Below are 20,926 nucleotides of genomic sequence, written 5' to 3' on the forward strand. Positions count from 1 at the left end.
GATCGTTTATGTACGAGCTTAGCGCCAAAATTTCCCGGCCTGACATAGATGCAGCTCCCGTATCACGATCAAATTTTGTCTTCTATTAAATATATATCTTAGTAGGCTGCGAAAAAAAAAATGAAGTCTTGCGTCAATAGTTTTTTATTGACAGCATTGTAAACAAGACGTGTCCGAAAAAATGTCGCAAATAACGGAAAGAAAGGCTGGATGGTGTGTACGGCCGAAGTTCTCCTGTAGTGAAAGAATGGGCAACCCATTTTCGAATGGGGCAGGAGTCCCTTCAAGATTATTCAAGAACTGGTCGACCAGTGGAGGTTATAACGGAAGAGATTGTGGAAAAGGTGGTATTGAGTGACCGACGTTTAAAAGTCAAAGAAATTTCAGAAATTACTAAGCTTTTTGATACAAGTGTTCGTTTAATCCTGCATGATCATTTAGGTATGCATAAGTTAGTGCAAGATGGGTTCCTAAAAACCTTTCGGCTATTCAAAAACAGCGAGTGTGCAGGGTTTTTTTGGAACTCTGTGGGTCGGAATGAAAGCCTGTGATAGATACTATTGTGACGGGAAATAAGACTATGGTTATCTATTCTGACCCTCTATCGAAAAAAGAATCAATGGAGTGACGTCGAAAGGGTGAAGCACCTCCAAGAAAATTCAGAGTCTGCCAGCAAACAAGAAAAGGTGAGGGCCACGATCTTTTGCAATTGTGAAGGAATTCTTTTGATAGATTTTAAAGAAACCAATATCGCTGTCACGTGTAAAACGTTGAGGAAAACTGACCAGAGGCGTGCGTCTTTTGCACGATAATGCACCTGTCCATACTGCTGGTGTTGCAGAAGCTGCCATTTTAGAGTGTGGAGTCCAACAGATAGATCATCCTCCCTATAGTCCAGATATGGCCCCCAGCGACTATTATTAGTTTGGATATTTGAAAAAGGACTTACGTGGACGGCGGTTTAACGACGAATTTGAGTTAAAAGTGGCTGTTTAAGCTCATTTTGCAGACAAACCAAAAGGACATTTTTTTAAAGGGATTTGAGTAGTTAATAAAGAGATGGAAGAGAGGAATTATATTGAAAAATAATAAAAAATTGTTACTCTACTTTGTTTCTTTCATATTCAGGCCGGGAAATTTTGGCTCTGCCCTCGTATATTAAGGACAACAACGGCCCCAAAACTGAGCCCCGGGGCACGCCACGTTCTACTCCCAAAGATGAAGACCAAATGCTTTGGTTTATTTAATTGTAAAATTGGTGCCTAACCAAAACTGCTATTTACAACCCAACCTGTTCGATCGCAGCTGTGCGATTCAGTTTATCGGGAAAAAATTTCAATAAAAATAAACAAAAGCCATGTGACGCTCTATTGGATTAAGGCAACAAGGAAACTGACTGTGTGTTTGCGTTCGTCTGTTCCGAACTGGGTTAATGAGGTTCCCACTGCGAAAAGAAAGATTCTTCTTCGTCTGCTTCCCATAGACGAGTTGTTGCTTTCTATGTACAGGGTGGCCCAATAAACGTGCACAGTGAGAAAAGTATTGGTCATTGAAAGTTGTTCCATGGCAAATTTGTATAGCGACTTTTCTCTGAAGTCGACGTACCAAAGAAATGTATGCGTATTAAAGTTAAAGAAAAGCAGCAAACTTCATCTGGTTGGAACAATCATTTATTATTCCATCAAACCTACATTGTTCACGTTATATCTTAAAAATGTCGCTAGAACCCGTTGTTTTGAAAAATTAAATGGAATGATATGGCTTTTTTTTTTTAAATATCCAACAATGAAAATTTACTTACTAAAAAATCAAATGTGGTAATATGGCTTTTTCTTTAGGTATAATGAAATTTTAAAATGAACCGATTGCACCGGTGGGTTTCCGTTTTCTAGCCACATCTCTTCGCAACTGAGGTCGAAAACTACCATTATTTTTCCATATGAAGAAGAAGAAAATATACTACAATCATAAGGACAGCTTTATTATTTGTAATAAACACACCGTTCAACTAACACAAAGTTATTTTTAGTCATTTCTTGCCTTATGACCTTATCATCGAATTTTCATTGCAAAAGTATGAACAAGTGTATCAAATGATTTTTCAAAGAAACTTTTACAGGCTACTTCAATGCTATTATCAAATCTTCTGGATTCCTTCTGTGTCGGTTTCGCCAATCCTGTTGACTTCTTCAGAGCTAAACTGAAACTGCCTCGCATTTTATTTTGTACCTGCTTATATATTGTTTGAGGTCGGCAGAACCAAAGGAGGGACATGAACATTGTCCGAGATGACTGATTCCCATATTTAAGTTATATACACCCTAACATACATTTTACGATTGAGTTGGAAACTAATAATAATCTTCCATTCTTAGATATTCTTATCAATCGCATATCGGACCTAACATTGGGTCACTCTGTTTACAGAACTCACGCAGACCGATACCTAAATACCAAAATCATCCGATTTATAGAATTGCAAAACTCTCTCAACCAGAGTCATAGGGTGTATGGAGTTTAAATGGCTGAGAAAATCTTAGAGGTATTCTTGACCATGAAGTATTTCCATAATTTTGGTTTTATATGGAAGGCGTCGGGTGCTTTCTTTTCAAAGGCTTCCATAAATATATAACTGGTGATAATGGAGAACCCCTAGCTGATCCCGACGTTTGTTCAGAAATTTCGCCGTTATAAGAAAAATATATTCCAGACAAGCATTTTTCAATTAAGATGAAAAGGTTTGGGTTCAGATTCTCGGATTTTCATATATCTGAAATAATGTTAAGTAGAAGTTGCTAGTTTGAGTTCAGCTCTGAAGAAGCGAACAGGATAATTGGCGAAACGTCAGCAAGTTCGGTTCGTCAATGAAAATAGCCTCTTTTTAAACTTTTATGATAACAAATTTTTCTCTTTGGGATACTTTAGTGTGGGAATATGATATTGAGCTACGATTTGGACTTGCCTATTAATTCAATTTAATTAATGAAAAGTTATATTATTGCATTTGATTTTTTAGAGAATTTTTCAAGGAATTATAGCTATTTACTTAAAAAGATCATTTCGCGGAACAAAAGTCACTCGAATCAAGGTTAGCGTTCAAAAGCATATACTTTTTTGGCACGTTTACTGGATTTTAGACAAAAAAAATTAAGATGGTTGTCACGTCTCTCGGCGACTGTTTCGGAGACCCGAAAATATGTTTGACAGTTGACCACTTCAGTCATAACACGACCACCCGGTAGATGCCAGCGTCAACATCACCGCGTACCACGTAATCAGAGAGAACGACACGCAAATGAAAGAAAAAGAACTTTCAAATATTGCTCACCGACAGGGGACGAACAAGAAAGAAAAAACACCCCCCCCCCCCCTTCCCGCCGAAAAAGAGACAATAACGTCGCTCGGGGGGTAAGTTTTGGCGCTCGCCTCAGAATCGCCGCCGGGGATAGCAAAGCTTTTGATTTAATATAATAAATAAGATCTTCTCTCGACCAGCGGAACGCATACAGTCTGAGGTAAAAGTTGGAAAGCGCACTTTCGTGGCGCCCGAGGCCATTGTTACGCTATTATCCACCGTCCACCGCGTCCCAGTTCATTCGTTTCTTTTTGAATTACCACCATTGACCAAAATATGTAATTTACATTTATATGGTTTATGGGCAAAGTGTGGAAGTTCGGTCCTCTCGTTGTCCGAGAGAATACGAATTGAATAGAAACGCCGGGTGGGAGGGGGGGGGGGGTAGCGGGGTTACGTTTGTTTTTCTTTGTTGTTGTCGCCATATTGGACGGAATTCAAAAGGTCAAAGTCTCTCGTAACATTTTCAAACCCTATTAGGTATTTATTTTGTTATCGACGAAACGGCCCTTGGAGAATCGAAATAGGGATCTAGTTTAATCGCTCAGGGCGTGTTAATCTTAAAATATTATGCAACAAATCCGAAAAACTCCACTTTAGTCACTAGTTTTGACTGAGACGTACTCAAGAGCTATCAGGACTGAGGCAGTCCTCCTCCTTCGTCAACACCGAAAGTTTGCTGGTAAAAGTCCTAATGGAACTCTGCTATCTAAGAAAGCACGTCGATATTAGCGTTGTGGGTGACGACAACACATGTAGACTGCGTTCAGAAGATTAGAAAACACTGGGCAGCAGAGGATTAAAAGTACTAGCAGCTTGAGCTTGACGCACTACCCAAACTCCCCATTCGAAAGTGTAGGGGCCTTCTGATGGAAGGAGTGAAGATGTGGCGATTAGCATGGGGACGAGAAAATAGAATATAAATGATATACTCCGAGGAAAAAAAACTTGAAATGCTTACATAAAAAATAGAATGAAGGTTCAACCATTCAACACTTGTCTCAAAATCGACATTTACCACGCCCACAACGTTTCCTATCCTAATTCTCATTTCTTCCTTGGTGGTAGACGGTTAGACGTATTCTTGAGGAGTTCTTGTAGGACTTTAATAATTTAATATTTTGCCTACAAACAAAATTATTCAATATTCAAAACGGTCACAAATAAGGAACACCGCGTCGCGCCGCCTCGTATACAAATATCAAGGGGGATCGTTTCCCCGCACTAGCAATATTTTTAGATATGGGCCTGCTGGTATCTCATATAACAACCGGTGACCTCCACCCCAAATCCCTCCCCCACACGTGAAGCTGAAGGCAGTCAGTGACCGTCTACATAAACCTTTTGTCCGAGTGCAGCACCATCACCCCCTTTATCCCGCATAAAGATGCGAGCACACGAACCTCGTAGAGGACATTACGTCGCCCAGGATTCCGGACGGTATTTTACGAGAATAAAGGAATATTATTCTCCACGTGGAATATTGCATATTAACATGGCGCGCGGGGACGATATGGAATCCTTTATTAAAAACCGACCACACACGCGCGTATAAAAAATTTCGACGATTTTTGAGAATAAAATACGACGGGAGTGGTGGTGGGGGGGAGTGAATCAGTGGAAAAGCATAAACGCGCAACATAAACATGATATACGGTTATATGCGTGTCACGGGGAATATCGGGACCCTCCTATACGTCTATCTAGCACCCCTTCTTAACCCCGAAACGCCGCCGTAAAAGTATATCGGTGACAATTATTATACAAGATGTCGTCGAATTAAGGAAATCGCTTTCTTCGGCACTTTCTGCTGTGCAAATGCGTGTGGTTCCAGTATAGATCATAAATAAGTTTGTTCACGACAATATTCCCCGCAAGAATTTGAAAAAATCGAGAAATCCTTAAGCAGCTCACTTAAGCTTTAAAATTCTTTGTTTTTTGGTTTTCTCATTAATAGTCATTGATGTTGACAGTTACAGTATTACTTTTTATAAGTCTTCTGGATTCCTCCTGCGCCGGTTTTTGTTGAGCTAACGTTTCGCCAATCATCTTGTTGGCTTCTTCAGAGCTTGACTGAAACTGGCTCGCATTTTACTCAGTACCTTCTTTTATATTGTTTGAGAGGGGCGAAGCTAAATGAGGGACATAAACACCGTCTCGGATGACTGATTCCCATGTTGGTGACAGGAAGACTCTCGAATTTTTGGTTGGTAGAAGAATTGATTATATGCAAGAAATTTTATGTCCGGTTTCGTGATTGCGTTGGGCAACTGCAGTTGATAGTTGATATTTTTGATATTATTCGTCCTGTCTCTCCAATGTATTTTTTGCCGCATATGCATGGAATGCTGTAAACTCCTAGCGTCTCAAATGGAATGTTGTCTTAGACGGATCGAAGATTTATAGAGAAAGGACAACAGTGCCAAGTGTGGGACTGCTTTCGGTTTCATTGCTATTGGAAGGTTGTAGTGAAGTGTATTTTGTGATGGAAATGTAATGTGAAAATTATTAGAAAGAAGAGCAGAGGTAATGTGTTTTAATTCTGGTTTAAATGACTCGGGCTGAGTTAGTTTTACTGCTCCATAAACAAGAGAGTTGATAACCGATGATTTTTGGGCCCGATGGTGATGTGACATTGCATTAAGGTATCGGTCTGTGTGCGTAGGTTTTCTGTAAACACCAAGACCCAATGTTAGGTCTGATTTCCTATTGATTCTCCATATTTTCCATTAAAATAAATTGATTTTTCAGATGTCACATGAACAATCACGAATTATTTGATTTTTCCCAATTGGAGTGTTTTATGGATTACATTAAAAGTAATGGGTTTTTCGGATTTCATATGAACGCTCACTGATTTTTTGCTTTTATGTTAAAATTTACAGATTTTTCGGTTTTCCCAGAATTTCGCATTGCAATTAAGATTTTTCTCAACTAGAGTTTTTTTAAGTTTACAGTGAAAGTAATATATTTTTCGGTTTTTACACCTAGAAATTTCTGTAGCTTTCAAATTGATCGGGGATTTTTCGTTCCCACTTAAAATTTGTCGATTTTTAGATTTTTACAATTTGCAATTTCTATAGTTTGCATATTAATTGTCAGGGATTTTCCGATTTTCACATTACTAGCCGCTGATTTTTGCATTCAAATTCTAATATTTATTGGCTTTTTACACGTAAATTCTGCTTTTAAATTAAAAGTGAAGCTTCATCGGTCAATTTCACATTAATAATAATTGATTTTTCCGATTGTACATTAAGTCTGAAATATTTTTCATATGTCACATTAATAATCACTGATGTTTTGGTTATCAGAATAAAACTCATAATATTCCGAATTCGGATTTCATTAAACAGTCAGGGATTTCTCGCTTTCATATTAAAATTTTTCGATTTTTCGCTTTTTACAATGTCGTTTTCATGTTACTAGTCCGGGATTTTTCTGTTTTCACATTAAAATTTTAGGATTTTTTCGGTTTTCACGTTAATAGTAGGGGATTTTTCGTTTTTCACATTAAAAGTTAAGGATTGTGCGATTGTTACATTCGAACTCAAATGGATAGTGTTGGAGTTTTTCATGTTTTGCAGTAAAAATAATGGATTTTTCGGATTTTATATAAGTATTCAGGGATTTCTAGTTTTCACATTCGATTTTTCGGTTTTTACAATGTCGTTTTCATGTTACTAGCCCGGGAATTTTCGGTTTTCACATTAAAACTTTAGGATTTTTTCGGTTTTCACGTTAATAGTAGGGGATTTTTCGTTTTTCACATTAAAAGTTAAAGATTGTGCGATTTTTACATTCGAACTCAAATGGATAGTGTTGGAGTTTTTCATGTTTTGCAGTAAAAATAATGGCTTTTTCGGATTTTATATAAGTATTCAGGGATTTCTAGTTTTCACATTCGATTTTTCGGTTTTTACAATGTCGTTTTCATGTTAGTAGCCAGGGATTTTTCGGTTTTCACATTAAAACTTTAGGATTTTTTCGGTTTTCACGTTAATAGTAGGGGATTTTTCGTTTTTCACATTAAAAGTTAAGGATTGTGCGATTTTTACATTCGAACTCAACGGAGTTTTTCATGTTTTGCAGTAAAAATAATGGATTTTTCCGATTTTATATAAGTATTCAGGGATTTCTACTTTTCACATTAAAATTAGTGGATTTTTCGGTTTTTACAATGTGAAGCTTCTGTAGTTTTTATATTAATGAATTCATTTTTTTCATATAATTTTAATACGAATTTTTCTATATTTAGATTAAAATTTGGGGATTTTTTCGATATTCAGATTCTCAGAAATTATCTATTTTAATATTAAAACTTAGAACTTCGTCGGTTTTGACATTACTAGCAAGGGATTTTGCGGTTTTCAACTTTATTTATCTAATAAGTTCATTCCCTGCAATGTCACTGAAAATCTATTTAACAATCGCAGCACAAACCCTATAGCGTTTTGCCTTGTTGCAGCTGAACTAAATTTCTTGGAGCCTCGAGCGTCAACAGTCAATAATATGATCTCTACACCAGTACCAGTGCCTGCGATCAGTCCAGACGACAACCACAACGAAATACCCTCAAAACACAACGAAACCAGTGAGATGACCGAAATGTCACTAAGCAGTCCACCACGCATCAAAATCGAACCCTTTGAAAACGATGAAAATACTGACCAGGTGAAAGAAGAATATTCTGAAGGTAAGTGACAGTTGAAAACACCGAGTTGTACAGTCTATTTTTCAAAGAATTCTGATTTTTTCAAATAAATTTTAGGGTGATTACTTGATGGAGGGCTAGGGGATGCCACGTTAGACAATTTCGGTGAGATAATCTTTGATACGTTAGTAGCTGTTCAGTTAGGTGAAGGGTATTCTGGTGAAGGGAATGTCTATATAATTAAACATTTGGGTTGTAAAGTATATAAAGGTAGCAATTAGAGTAACTAGTAATCGATACGGCAACATTAAAACGTAATAGTAGTTCTTGTTGGTTTCCCTGCCTTGTCAAATGTTATCAGTTTGTCTTCGAACAAATTATGGTTTCCATTTCATATTACCTTCTCTTGACAGTCTGAACCTCTTGTACTTTTTTTCGCTAGTGTAACTATATATCGTGACTGTCTTCAGTTTCCTCTCAACAGCAAGAGATGATCTTGGCCCTGAACTAAAGGGTGATTCAATAAGAGTTTCCACATTAAAATAATAAAAAACAACTCGGAAGAATATAAAAATATACAAACATTTTTATTTGCCATTTTAGATTGGTGTATTACAATTAGCTATGAAAGATGATGTCATTCATTCATTTTCATTCATTTATTGAAATTTCCTATCACTTTTTGACACAATTCAGGTTCTATGCCGGCTATTTCTCGTCTAATCTCCTGTTTCAGCTGTGGAATAGTGTTTGGTTGATTTCTATACACTCTGCTTTTTAGATACCCCCAAAACAAATTCTAGGGGAGTAAGATCGCATGATCGCGGCGGCCAATTGATATCGCCGTTACGTGGGATCAGGAAACTTGCCCCGCAGCAATTGCATCGTTTCTCTGGATGTGTGACAAGTGGCTCCATCCTGTTGGAACCACAAATATTCAACGTCCATACCTTCGAACACCTCCCACAAAAAATCAGATATCATGTTTCGATAGCGAACACCATTAACCGTAACATCGTTCTCCGCATTATCCTCGAAAAAAAAAGGGCCAATTATTCCTCCACACCAAAATGCGCACCAAACAGTCACTTTTTGAGTTTGCATTGCTTTTTGAACAATCTCTTTTGGATTTTCTAATCCCCAAATACGAGCATTGTGTTTGTTTACAAAGCCAACAACGTGAAAATGTGCCTCATCGTTAAAGATGATTTTCGTTGAAAAATGAACCCATTGTTCTCGTATCCATTCTGCAAACACTCGGCGCTGTTGATGATCTCGAGGTTTCAACTCCTGAGTTATTTGGACTTGATATGGGTGTAGATGCAAGTCCTTTGTTAAAATTCGCTGTGTTGTTGAATTCGGCTACACTTTCGCGAACAATGGCAATATTTTGATCTGACCGACCCGCACGAGCACGTTGAGGGACTTTGAGGTTAGTTACAGATCTAGTTTGCTCAAATTTTTGAACATTCGAAATTGTCCTCTCAGAAGGTCGATTTTGCGTGCCGAAAAATTGCTCCATGACTAATTTTGTTTATGTTTTGAGGTCCGAAATATCATATGATAATAAACAAATACAGTGGCGTGTCAAAAATATTTCAGATTGTAATGTGTAAATTTTTATTGAATCACCCGTTACTTTATGAATAAATTACATTTGCTTAAAATTAATTAAAAAAAAAATGTGGTCATGGATCTCCAAGATCGAGGATTCTTAAGTATCCTTTGAACAATAGCGTTGTACTGAAGTATTCATCTCCATCACAGTCGGTTTATTCATGAACTGAAGACAAACTTCAATTCAGTAGCTTCTGTTAAAATCGGATTCAGATGTGGTGTGTCCTCCAGGGCGTGAAGTTCTTAAGTACCCCTTAAAAAGAGGCGAAGTATTCATCTATATCTCAGTGGGATGAACTAAACACAAACGTCAACTCAACAGCATCTTATAGATTAAGTTATGGTGTGTCCTCCAGAGGCGGCTTATGATTTATTTGGTTAGTGAAGATAAACTTCAGTTCAACAGCATCTGTTAAGTTCGCATTCAGATGTGGTGTGTCCTCCAGGGCGTGAAGTTCTTAAGTACTCTTTAAAAAGTGACGAGGTACTGAAGTTTTCATCTATATCTCAGTGGGATGAACTAAACACAAACTTCAACTCAACAGCATCTTGTAGATTAAGTTATGGTGTGTCCCCCAGAGGCGGTTTGTGATTTAGTTGGTTTGAAAAGACTTAAATCTAATTAGTGATACTCGGAGGTGTCGAGTTCCATTTTCCCCCACCCCACGGCACACGTCGATCGCCATTCTAATATAATAAATTCCAATATAATTGGCTGTTAATCCGTGTCTCGGGAGGACAATACAACCTTCGTCCTCGAACCAATTAACTCCTCCTTGTGGCAGGACACCGTAGCGACCGTTTAGTTAGTTACTCGACGCTTCTCGGTCGGTAATCAGATTTCGCGAAAGACGAGGTAACGGCCGCCCCTCATCCGGCGATTTTAATTGGCCGCCGCCGCCAAGAGTGTCCGTTGTCGCTTGGACAATGGCCTCCTTCGTTCCCTCGGCGGCCACTTTACGTCGCCATCAATTATGTATACTCGCGTGCATATAACGCGAATCAGTCCTAATTAGGTAGCGAACGATTCGCCGCCATGGCGAACCAAGTAGATAGTCTCGAATGGCGCCGGCTAGTAGAAGGTAAAGATAGAAAGAGGTGGAGAACGTTTGAGTATTGGCTATCCGTTTTGGCATTTGGACGGAGAAGAATACCGGAGTATATACCGGCAGAATTGCAGTTCTACACTGATAGAAAGTTTCTGAGTTAGACAATAACACCTTATATAACATTCTTCGATGAACAGTCTCTATTTGTTCAAAAATTATTTACACCAATAAAATTGCGTGATCCGAGAGAGTGGATGGTGATTCGCTAGATGCAGGGGCTCGTCTAACGTGCTCAGCACTTTACGACGAGGTCATTCCAGCTGTTAAGAGCAAGTAAGATTATTCTTAATTTTCTTGTGTTTACGTGAAGGATTGAAGATATTCCTGCTAATCATGGCGGAATTACCACCTGGCGCTTCCTAAAACCAAGTTTAAAATCATCATCTCTCTTAGGAGTGTCCAATAATTATTGTGTAGAAATTTTTAGGTGTAACAGTAGCTCTAGAAAGGTATAAGGATTGTAGGATCAATATCCCTGTCCCTGCTCTATCTAAATACTCGGATAAATGTATAAATTTCATTCACAGAATGTTTAGATGCTTTTAATGGAGAAATTTAATCTTGTACTGAGGTGGCTTTTACTTGACGAAAATCCATTTAACGCAAGTATAATAGAACAAAAAAAAAGATTTTCACATTTTTAAATGATTTAAAAATTTATAAAGTGTTGACCTGAAGACCATATCAGTCGAATGGTTGTAGAAGTGAACAATAAAGAGAATGGAAGTCTAGAAGAATTTCGTCAACAATATCGTCAGTTACACCAAGAGAGTAAGTGGCGAATACCTCAGCAAAGACGTCGTTTGAGTGCGAAAAACGCATCGAGCGTTTATCATACTCATAGTTGGCACTTAGTGGACGATATTCATCCGGGACGAACTTGATTTAAATGAGTCGAAGCCGCCAGGGCACCGTAAAGTTTCTTACCTCTGCGAGAGACGATCCCGGCGGGAACTCCACTACATATAAATTTTCCCGGCAATAGCTCCCGAAATTTATAATGCCAATTTGCGGACACTGTAACTCCCGGACGCGTCGCGTACATATATATAAGAAGTAGCAAGTTTGCGGCAAGTTTTGGGAAGCAGCAGTAATAAGGCTGCAGGAGAAATTCTTGGGTCCGCAAAGTCCGTCCTGAGAGAGAGAAAGGATGGGGGGGGCGGCCTCTGCGGTCTCCGCAACATCTATTCCGGGTTCCGCGGAGCGGCCTACCCCCTCCCCCGCTCGGAAACTTACATTCTGTTACGTGAAGTTTAGCGCACATGATCTATGTTGCTATTAAATTCAAACATCTTCGGATTGTTGGGAATTGCAATGTATTATCCTGGCCCCGGGACATTTTCAACTCCAGGAAGACCATGATATGAGAATTAATGAACTCCGAACTACTTTGCGCCTTGTTCCTGCGGGAACGCGTTTGGGGAAACTTTGCGAGATAAATATGTGCGCCCTTTCCTGCTGCGGTCCGCAGGGTCGCGCCGTTCGAGTATGTTAAACTTAACGGTTCCACCTCTAAGAAAGGAGTCCCTCAGGGGTACGATCTGAATCCTTTACAGTTTAGTTCGAAGGGTTTGTCGATAAATGTTTCAGTCGGTGTGCTAGTGGAGTTAGATGGTCGGGAATTAAGGACATAGAACTGTATGCGAAGTGTGTTCAAAAAGTAAGGCGACTTTAGAATTTTACCAAAAAGTATGTATTGATTCATCAAAATTCCAATCGTTGAAGCACTTCTGGTATGCAGTTTCTGATATAATCTTGAGTTCTTCCTGCCATTCCAAACCTCCTTCCTTTCGTGTGTTTCTTGAGTTTTGGGAACAGAAACAAGTCGCAGGGGGCCATCTCCGGGAATATGGTGGCTGAGTATTATTCTTTTGGCCACAAAGTTAGACACAAGTAAGGATGAGGGAGCAGAAACATTATCATGATGCAAAATCCATAATTTTTTTCCTACGTTAACGTAACTTCAAAGTAATACTCTTTATTTACCGTACGACCTTGTGATAAAACACTTGATGCATCAATAATCAAAGAAAACAGTAAGCAAAACTTTCACATTTGATCGAACTCGACGTGCTTTTTTCGACTTTTGCCATTCTGGGTTCTTCCATTGCCACGACAGGGTTTTGGTTTCGACGTCATAGTCATATACCCATATTTCGCTACATTTTTGAGCATATCAGGATCATCATTGACGTCGTTTAACGGCTCTTGAGCGCTGCTCTTTCGACAGTCTTGTTGTTCAAAAGTAAGCAGTGTCGGAGCCATAGAGATACCCACGTATTCAGCCACTTCTCTAACAGTGATTCGACGATTTTTCAACACCATTTGTTTCACTTCTTCGATGCTTTGTACCAGTCATAAACATTGCTCAAAGTAGATTCACCATATGTCGTTGTCAACATTTTAATTGTTTTGAAGCACTATATTTCAAATTTTATGCAAGTTCTTTATTCCGTTTTATTTTACAGTAGAAAATCACCGCAAACTGTGAACATATGTTACATATATTACAAATTCAATTTCTGCACGCACCTCGCAAACAAAGGTTTAATTAAATTAATTAAAAAAACACTTCTTACAGTTATTTTGTAGAACCTATAGCGCTCGAGAAAAGTCATATTTATTAATGATATTTACAATTTGGTATGAAAAGGGCCTTTTCAACTGATACTTTAACTAATTTCTCAGAGAAAGAAAGTACATTTGAGTGTCGTCGGGATAAAAGTGTCACGATACTGTAGACCTGAATTTAAAATTCACAAACAGAAGTGCACCTAAAATACTACCCTGGGGTACTGTATTGTCAACAGCCGAAGGCCTAGAGGTTGATTCGTTAAGTATTACTTTTCGTGTTCCGCAATTTAAAAGGACGATACGAATTTACAAGACACTTCACTGAATCTTATGTGATGAATAATTGACGTGAGGATTTCATGATTTCTCATGTCAAAAACTGCTGCGAAAACCGATGCAGTAATTCTTTTGTCATCATAAGCCTTCATATTATCATCAAACACCTGCAAGAAGACTTTCAGGGGCAAAGTATTGTAAAAACTGCTCTTATTTCTGGTCCATTATTTTCCCTAGAATCTTAACGATTGTAGGCAGACCGCAAATAACAATAATAACAATACTAATTATAATCGACTTTATTTATAAGTGTAAATGTATAAAAAATATAAACATATGCTGGGCGAATTAACCATGCTAAACCAAACTAAAATCTAGTTTATGTAGATAGCGCATAAACTTATAAATACGACAATTAATGTGCCAAAAACCAACATAAACATATCATTATCAGGACAGGTTTTATATATCTGTACTTTATAAAAAAAAGAACCAGACTGGTATTTTATAAGTTTAAAAAACAGATTTAAAAAATCACTACATCCGCCTCTTAAGTAAAGGCTTGATTTGACGCTGATAGTACTCTCATGAAAGTAATATTACATGCTAATATCCACGATGATGTAGGTATACATTTATGCATTTGATTTCATTAAATACAAACCTCATTAAACTCTCAACGCTAAGATCTCTTTCATGAGAGTGGCAAATAAAACTAGAACAAACGTGACTTTTCAGTTTGACTATTTCATGCAATATTTCTTGTCAACCTAAATATCTTCCTAGATTTTTTGCTCGTGATGGTACCATGAAAACAAACCTTAAAAAAATAGGAAAAAAGTCTTCACCAATTAACCCAACAACCATTTTAATGTGAAAGTTGTACTTTATAAATGGTGATTCCTAAAATTAATACTTTGTTTTTGCGGGGTGATTCTTGCACCCATTTTAAGAAAAAGTTATACTAACTATACTACATAACTAAAAATATAATTTTGTTCTGGGGGATTTTCTCTAACATTGCTTACTTAAATAAAAGATTAGTTTAGTTTTGTATGCCTAAATTTAACTTCTCAAAAAACATGAAGAGAAAGTGTATTTCATTTTTTTTTTCAAAAGCTAAGCAATAAGATACGACAAGAAGTGTAGAATCAAAAAAGGTATGTAATCTAAAACAAAAAAGTCAGTTTTATCTTAACTCGGCCCAGCAATCACTACCATCATAATATATATTTTATTAAATTGTATTTCTTATACTTTATTTATATTTCAATTACGTCCTGTTTATTTTTATAAAACATAATACTTACTTACCACGTATTAATTTTAATGAAATTTCCCTTTTTTCTTTATGCCCAACCAATTAAATTTATTTGCGAGTTCAATTGAAATCAGCTGGGTCAGAGCTTGTTTTACAAACTCATAACTGCTGCCGCCGCCTGATCTTGCTATCTCATTGACATAGCAAAATAATAAACAACAAGGCACGATGTTGGTGGACTACACAACAATGGTTTGTTCAGCTCAGTATTTATCAAATCTTATATATTACCATAAAGCTTTTCTTACATGAATTGTTACTTCTTTAGTATAATAATAATAATACCAAAAAAAAAACTGAAATGAAAGCACTGAAAGCACACAGCAACACAAGAAAACGAACATAAACAAGGCTGAAAAGATGGCGGACGACGAGACGGAGGAGAAGCCGACGAGAATCGAGCAAGTCCGGCACCGCACGACCGCCAGTAGTCGCGTCATTGGTTGCAGTCGAACGGTGTTGCCAAATGGGATCTTACAAACAAATATATTATTTTTAAGTTTTTGTAATTTTTTCACTTAGATGAATCCGTATTTTCTGTAGTATTTTTATAAAAATAGCGTTTCTGGTCTCGTTCGCGTCCAAAAATAATAAAAACTTGCCAACACTGACATCGATGTAGATGTGCCAATAAAATGTCTTCGAAAATACCAGAAATCTAAAAAAACTAAGTATGTTCCTTCTCAGTTGTTCAAAATTTAACTTTTTAGGTTTCTATTCTAATGTTCCCATTATGGCGCAACGGGATATCCTCAGGCCATCTATTTAGAGGATATCTGTGGTATATCGTGTACAGTAAATCCGCAAGAGGATATCCCTGCGATGTATTTTACAGTATATCCTTAGTATATATGCTAACGTATGTCCTAAGAATATCTTCCACATGTCCCGTTACATGCGACTTAAATGGGACATTGACCGGATATACTGAGGATATTTATGCTATCTCGGTATGCATATCAGAGTTCAGCTTGAAGAAGATTGAAAGAAGACGGGGTATAGGAAGAAAAAAGAAATCGTGGTTGAGAAACATACGAGACTGGACAATCACAGATGGTAACACCTTAATCCGTTATGCCTATACTAGAGACAGCCCGTAGGAGGAAGAGACATACTTGCGAAAGACTAGTTGCTAAGTTGTTTTCAAGTGCATTTTTTATCCCACTGTTCCGATTCAATCTTTCAGTATTTGCAAAGAGAAGAGGAACCTGCGAAGAAGTTGATTGGTTGATAACCGTTTCATTAATTGTAAGGTATGTGATTGACTACTTGGGCGATATTTTAAAAATATACTGACATTGACGGATGTCATCGCCATCGAGTTCTGATTGTATCTACTTTTTGCCGCCCAAAACAAACGATATAAAGAGACAGCGGACAACGGCAAGGAAAGTTGGCAAGCCCGTCGATAGTTTTCCTCGCGGTTTTTAACACTTCGTTAACAATCCGAACTATTAGGACCCGTCTAACGCTTTTCAACGCACTATTTATTTATACGTTGGTTAATCATTAAATTATACGGTTAGGTATTGTCTGGAGCGAGAGCGTCGTTAAAATTGCCAAAGGTTTTTAAAAATGGCGCGGTACCAACCCACGATTGCCAGCAATAGATGTTGCTTAGTCATTTGCAAGGAAAAGAGGTAATTTTTTCAAACTTCTGGGTGCAGGTAAAGCTAAAGAATACAATTTAGTAGTAGTTTTATTATCTATAGATACCTTAGTAGTGTTTGATGATGATTTGTCATATCATCATGTCATGTCATAGCTGTTTATGTAAAATATGATTGCCCACATATATCAAATTTCGTATGGATGTTATTACATCAATTTTTTTAAAGAAACTTCCATACTTTTTACAAAACTTCTGGATTCCTCCTGCGCCGGTTTTTGCTGAGTCGAAATTGCTGACGTTTCGCCAATCATCCTGTTGGCTTCTTCAGAGCTTAACTGAAATTAGCTCATATTTTACTCTGTACCTGGTTATATATTGTTTGCGGGGGGCGCTAATAAGCCGCATAAACACCGTCTCGGATGACTGAGTCCCAAATTGGTGACACGTAGAGACGTGAGTCGCACTTAAGATTGTTAGGTTGTTTATAGATTTCTATAGACTCTCGGGTTTTTCGTTCGTAGAAGAACTGATTACATGCAAGAATTTTAGTTTTATGGAATAAAATTTTATATTCGGTTTCATGAGTGTGTTCGGCAAGAGCTGATGAGTTTATTTGTCTTAGTCGTAAGGCTCTTTCGTGTTCTTTCAGCCTAGTTGATATTTTTCGTCCGGTCTCTCCAATGTATTCTTTGCTGTATATGCATGGAATGCTGTAAACCCTAACTTACGTTTTACCATTGAGTTAGAAGCTAATAATAACCTTCTATTCTTAGATATTCTTATTAATAGAAAATTAGAACTAACATTGGGTCATTGTGTTTACAGAAAACCTACACACACAGACCAATACCTTAATGCATGGTCACATCACCATCCGGCCCAAAAATCGACTCTCTTGTTTACAGAGCCTTAAAACTATGTCAGTCCGAGTCAGTGAACCCAGAATTAAAACACCTTACCTCTATTCTTCTTTCTAATAATTTCCACATTAAAGATATTAAGCGTTCCATCAAAAAATACACTTCACCACAACCTTCCAAGAGCAATGGGGCCGAAAGCAATCGTACACTTGCCACTGTGGTCTTTCCTTACTTTCAAAACATCACTGACCACATATCAAAAGTTCTAAAGAAGTATAACGTAAGTATCACCAGATTTACCACTTGTCCAAAAATCTCTCAACATCTTCGGTCCGTCAAAGACAAAATTCCATTTGAGGTGCCAGGAGTTTACAGCATTCCATGCATATGAGACAAAGAATCCATTGGAGAGACCGGACGAAAAATGTCAACCTGGCTCAAAGAACACGAAAGTACCTTACGACTAAGACAAATAAACTTATCAACTCATTCTTGCATGTAATCAGTTCTTCCACCAACGCAAAATCCGAGAGTCTATAGAAATCTATAAACAACAATAATAAACAATCAGGTCTCTACCTGTCACCAATTTTGGGAATCAGTCACCCGAGACGGTGTTCATACCCCTCATTAGCGCCCCCCTCAAACAATATATAAGCAGGTACAGAGTAAAATACGAGCCAGTTTCAGTCAAGCTCTGAAGAAGCCAACTGATGATTGGCGAAACGTCGGCAATTTCGACTCAGCAAAAACCGACGCAGGAGAAATCCAAAATTTTTGTAAAAAGTATTTTATTAAATTTTTAGATTCCGCGAAACATTCTGTAACTTTTTTATGTAACATGTACCATACTTTTTAAGAAATTTTTCAACAAACAACCAGATCTAAAATAATATTTTTTTTCGCAACCGGTACAGCTAGACACTTGAATTTTTGGTGGCAGCTGCCTATTTTGCTCTATGATAATATAGTATGAGAATTAAAAATCCATGTTTCTTGGAAATTTTAAATAGTAGGTATACCAATTTTCACTGATTTTCGAATTATAAGGAAAAAATCAAAATATTGCAATTAAGGCGAATTAAATTAATCACATTTCATCTGGGTAGCAGGCTCTGCCCGGCCGTGGTGACGTTTCCTGTAAAAACATAACTGAAATGTCTAGATTTATTCGGATTTCTCATTTTATTGCATTGTCACAGTTGAAAGTTGCATTGACTTGACAAAGGAAGATGAAACATAACTATGCAAACGCAGATTTTTTGATTTGATTATTTTACATTTATGGCGAGTGTCAAAGAATTGTTCTACTAACGTGCGCAAGATTTAATGAACACTATCCTCATTTGCCACCAGTTCTATAAGAAAAAGTTTAAAAGAATTGAAGAAAATTTTCGAAACTTACGTAGAAGGCAACTTCCAAAATCTGTCACCAACTCAGAAGAAAATGAAACCAATGTTTTAGCATTTAGCTCTATTAGATAATGAATACTTTGGAACGCCGTGTCAGACTTACAAACGAAATTCAAAGGGCAACAGTTTCCAATGTTGTGAAGTCAATCCACGGATGTCTTAGATCAAGTGTAGATCATTTCAAACATAATATCTACTCTTATGTAATTAAAAGCAATTTGAAATCGTTTATTAGTCTTTAACATTAGTTTTATGTATAACAGTTTTTATGAATATTAAATTTTTGATGGAATATGTATACCTATCTTACACTTCAAACACTTTTTCTGTACACCATCGACCGCCCAACTATGACAAGAATAGATCGGATTCCACACAACCGAGGCGTATTCAAGTTTAGATCAAACATAGCTAAAATACAGGGCCTCTACGTGGTTCACGAATGTAAGTCTTTGACTGAAATGCACTCCCAAATCTTTAGTATTTGTAACACGTCGGAGAAGAATATTTGAGATTCTATATTGAAAATCGATAGTTTCTTCCTTACGAGTGAAGCTTAGAACTTTGCATTTGTCTACGTTAAAACTCAATTCATTTGAGATACACCAGTCAAAGAGTATATCTACTGATCTGATAGTAATGGCCCTAAGTTAGAACCCTGTGGCACCCTTGGTGTTGTGAAATATCTAATAGATGTATACCCGTTGTAAGATATGTACTGTGTCCTGTCACTTAAGTAGTTTCTGACAAACATCACCGCACCATCGGCAAATCCAAAACGCTTAAGTTTCTGAAGCAAACCAGCATGGCTGATAGGCAGCTCATATTAGCTGCGACATTTCAGGTATTTACCGGTAAGTTCTTATCTATAAACTATGACACTCACCTTGAATAACCCTGTACTTTAAATAATAAAATCAAGCTTCTTAGTTCTTTCTAAGTGGAACAGGATAGTGAATCACTTCCAGTGTTGAGTAACGGTGAGAATGGTCATCTACTTTACTACTGGCTTAAAATATTTCCAGAATATTTTTTTCTACTACAAGACTTGCAAATGTTTTAGGCAAAACTAATCTGTCCTGTCTTATCCGTTTTTTCAAAAATCTTCGAAAAAGCACTGCATTTAAGACTTTTTAATTTTTTGGAAAGTCGAGACGTTTTTTCCGGCATGCAATTTGGTTTTCGAAAAAACCGATCTACGCAGGACCCCATTCTCTCTTTATATAAGCATATTCTTACTCAGTCAGAAGAAAGGCAGCAGACAGCATGTGTTTTGTTCGATCTACAAAGAGAATTTGACTTGGTCGATGTTGATATTTTAGTGGACAAGTTTTGTTCATATGGTATTAGAGGTAACGCCTTAAATTGGTTAAGGTCTTTTCTTGAATACGTCTCTGATTCCAGGTCAGTGAATTGTGGTGTACCTCAGGGAAGTTTACTCGGTCCTTTATTGTTTATAGTGTTTATAAATGATGTATTTTCATCTTTCCCCCATACTGACTTTTCCCTTTTTGCGGATGATGCAGTTTCTACCCTGTCTGCAGCATTGTCTGAGCAACTTATCATTGCAACCAAGACAACTGTTGAGCAAATGAAACATTATGCAGAAATTAACAAATTGATATTGAATATAAGTAAAACTGAGATGATCGCCTTTTCAACACGGGATTTAAATAAGAGTTTATTAGTACGCTTTAATGAAAGCACAATTCAACAGAAAAGTGTTGTAAAATTCCTTGGAGTTTATGTTCGAACAGGTGGACCACATTCTCAGAAAACTTTCTGTTTACTGCTTTGTCATCTGGAGGCTCCGCCATCAGGTTTCTTTCCCCTTGTTCAAAATGTACTATTTTTCGTATGTCTATTCGTGTCTCAACTACGCCTTGGTTTGTTGAGGAGGTTCCCCACATGCGGAGCAAGTCTTTAGGATGCAGAAACGCATTTTACTGACTATACTGTTTAAGCCCTGGAATTTTTCATGTCGGAATCTATTTCCACAACACTTTTTATTGCCACTTCCTAGTATGTACATACTAAATTGTGCCACGTTTGCAAAAAGTAACTCTAATCTTTATATGCCCTCAAGAAATTCAGATATTGAGTACAGTGTAAGACCGAATCTTAGCATAAAAATA

At 37.3% G+C, this 20,926-nt stretch overlaps 1 protein-coding gene across 4 annotated transcripts in view; it reads left to right on the forward strand.

The window, feature by feature from the left end:
- LOC132701044 (zinc finger protein 1) overlaps positions 1-20,926 on the forward strand; it is a 704,693-nt gene that overhangs the window by 480,243 nt on the left and 203,524 nt on the right. For all 4 annotated transcript variants that reach the window (XM_060668676.1, XM_060668678.1, XM_060668677.1 and 1 more), the window contains one exon: positions 7,824-8,051. In XM_060668676.1, the coding sequence (XP_060524659.1) occupies positions 7,824-8,051 (228 nt within the window). The remainder of the gene's footprint in view (positions 1-7,823; positions 8,052-20,926) is intronic.

The sequence above is a fragment of the Cylas formicarius genome, unplaced genomic scaffold (genome assembly GCF_029955315.1).
Source record: "Cylas formicarius isolate icCylForm1 unplaced genomic scaffold, icCylForm1.1 PGA_scaffold_4__25_contigs__length_36172078, whole genome shotgun sequence".
Lineage (NCBI taxonomy): Eukaryota > Metazoa > Arthropoda > Insecta > Coleoptera > Brentidae > Cylas > Cylas formicarius.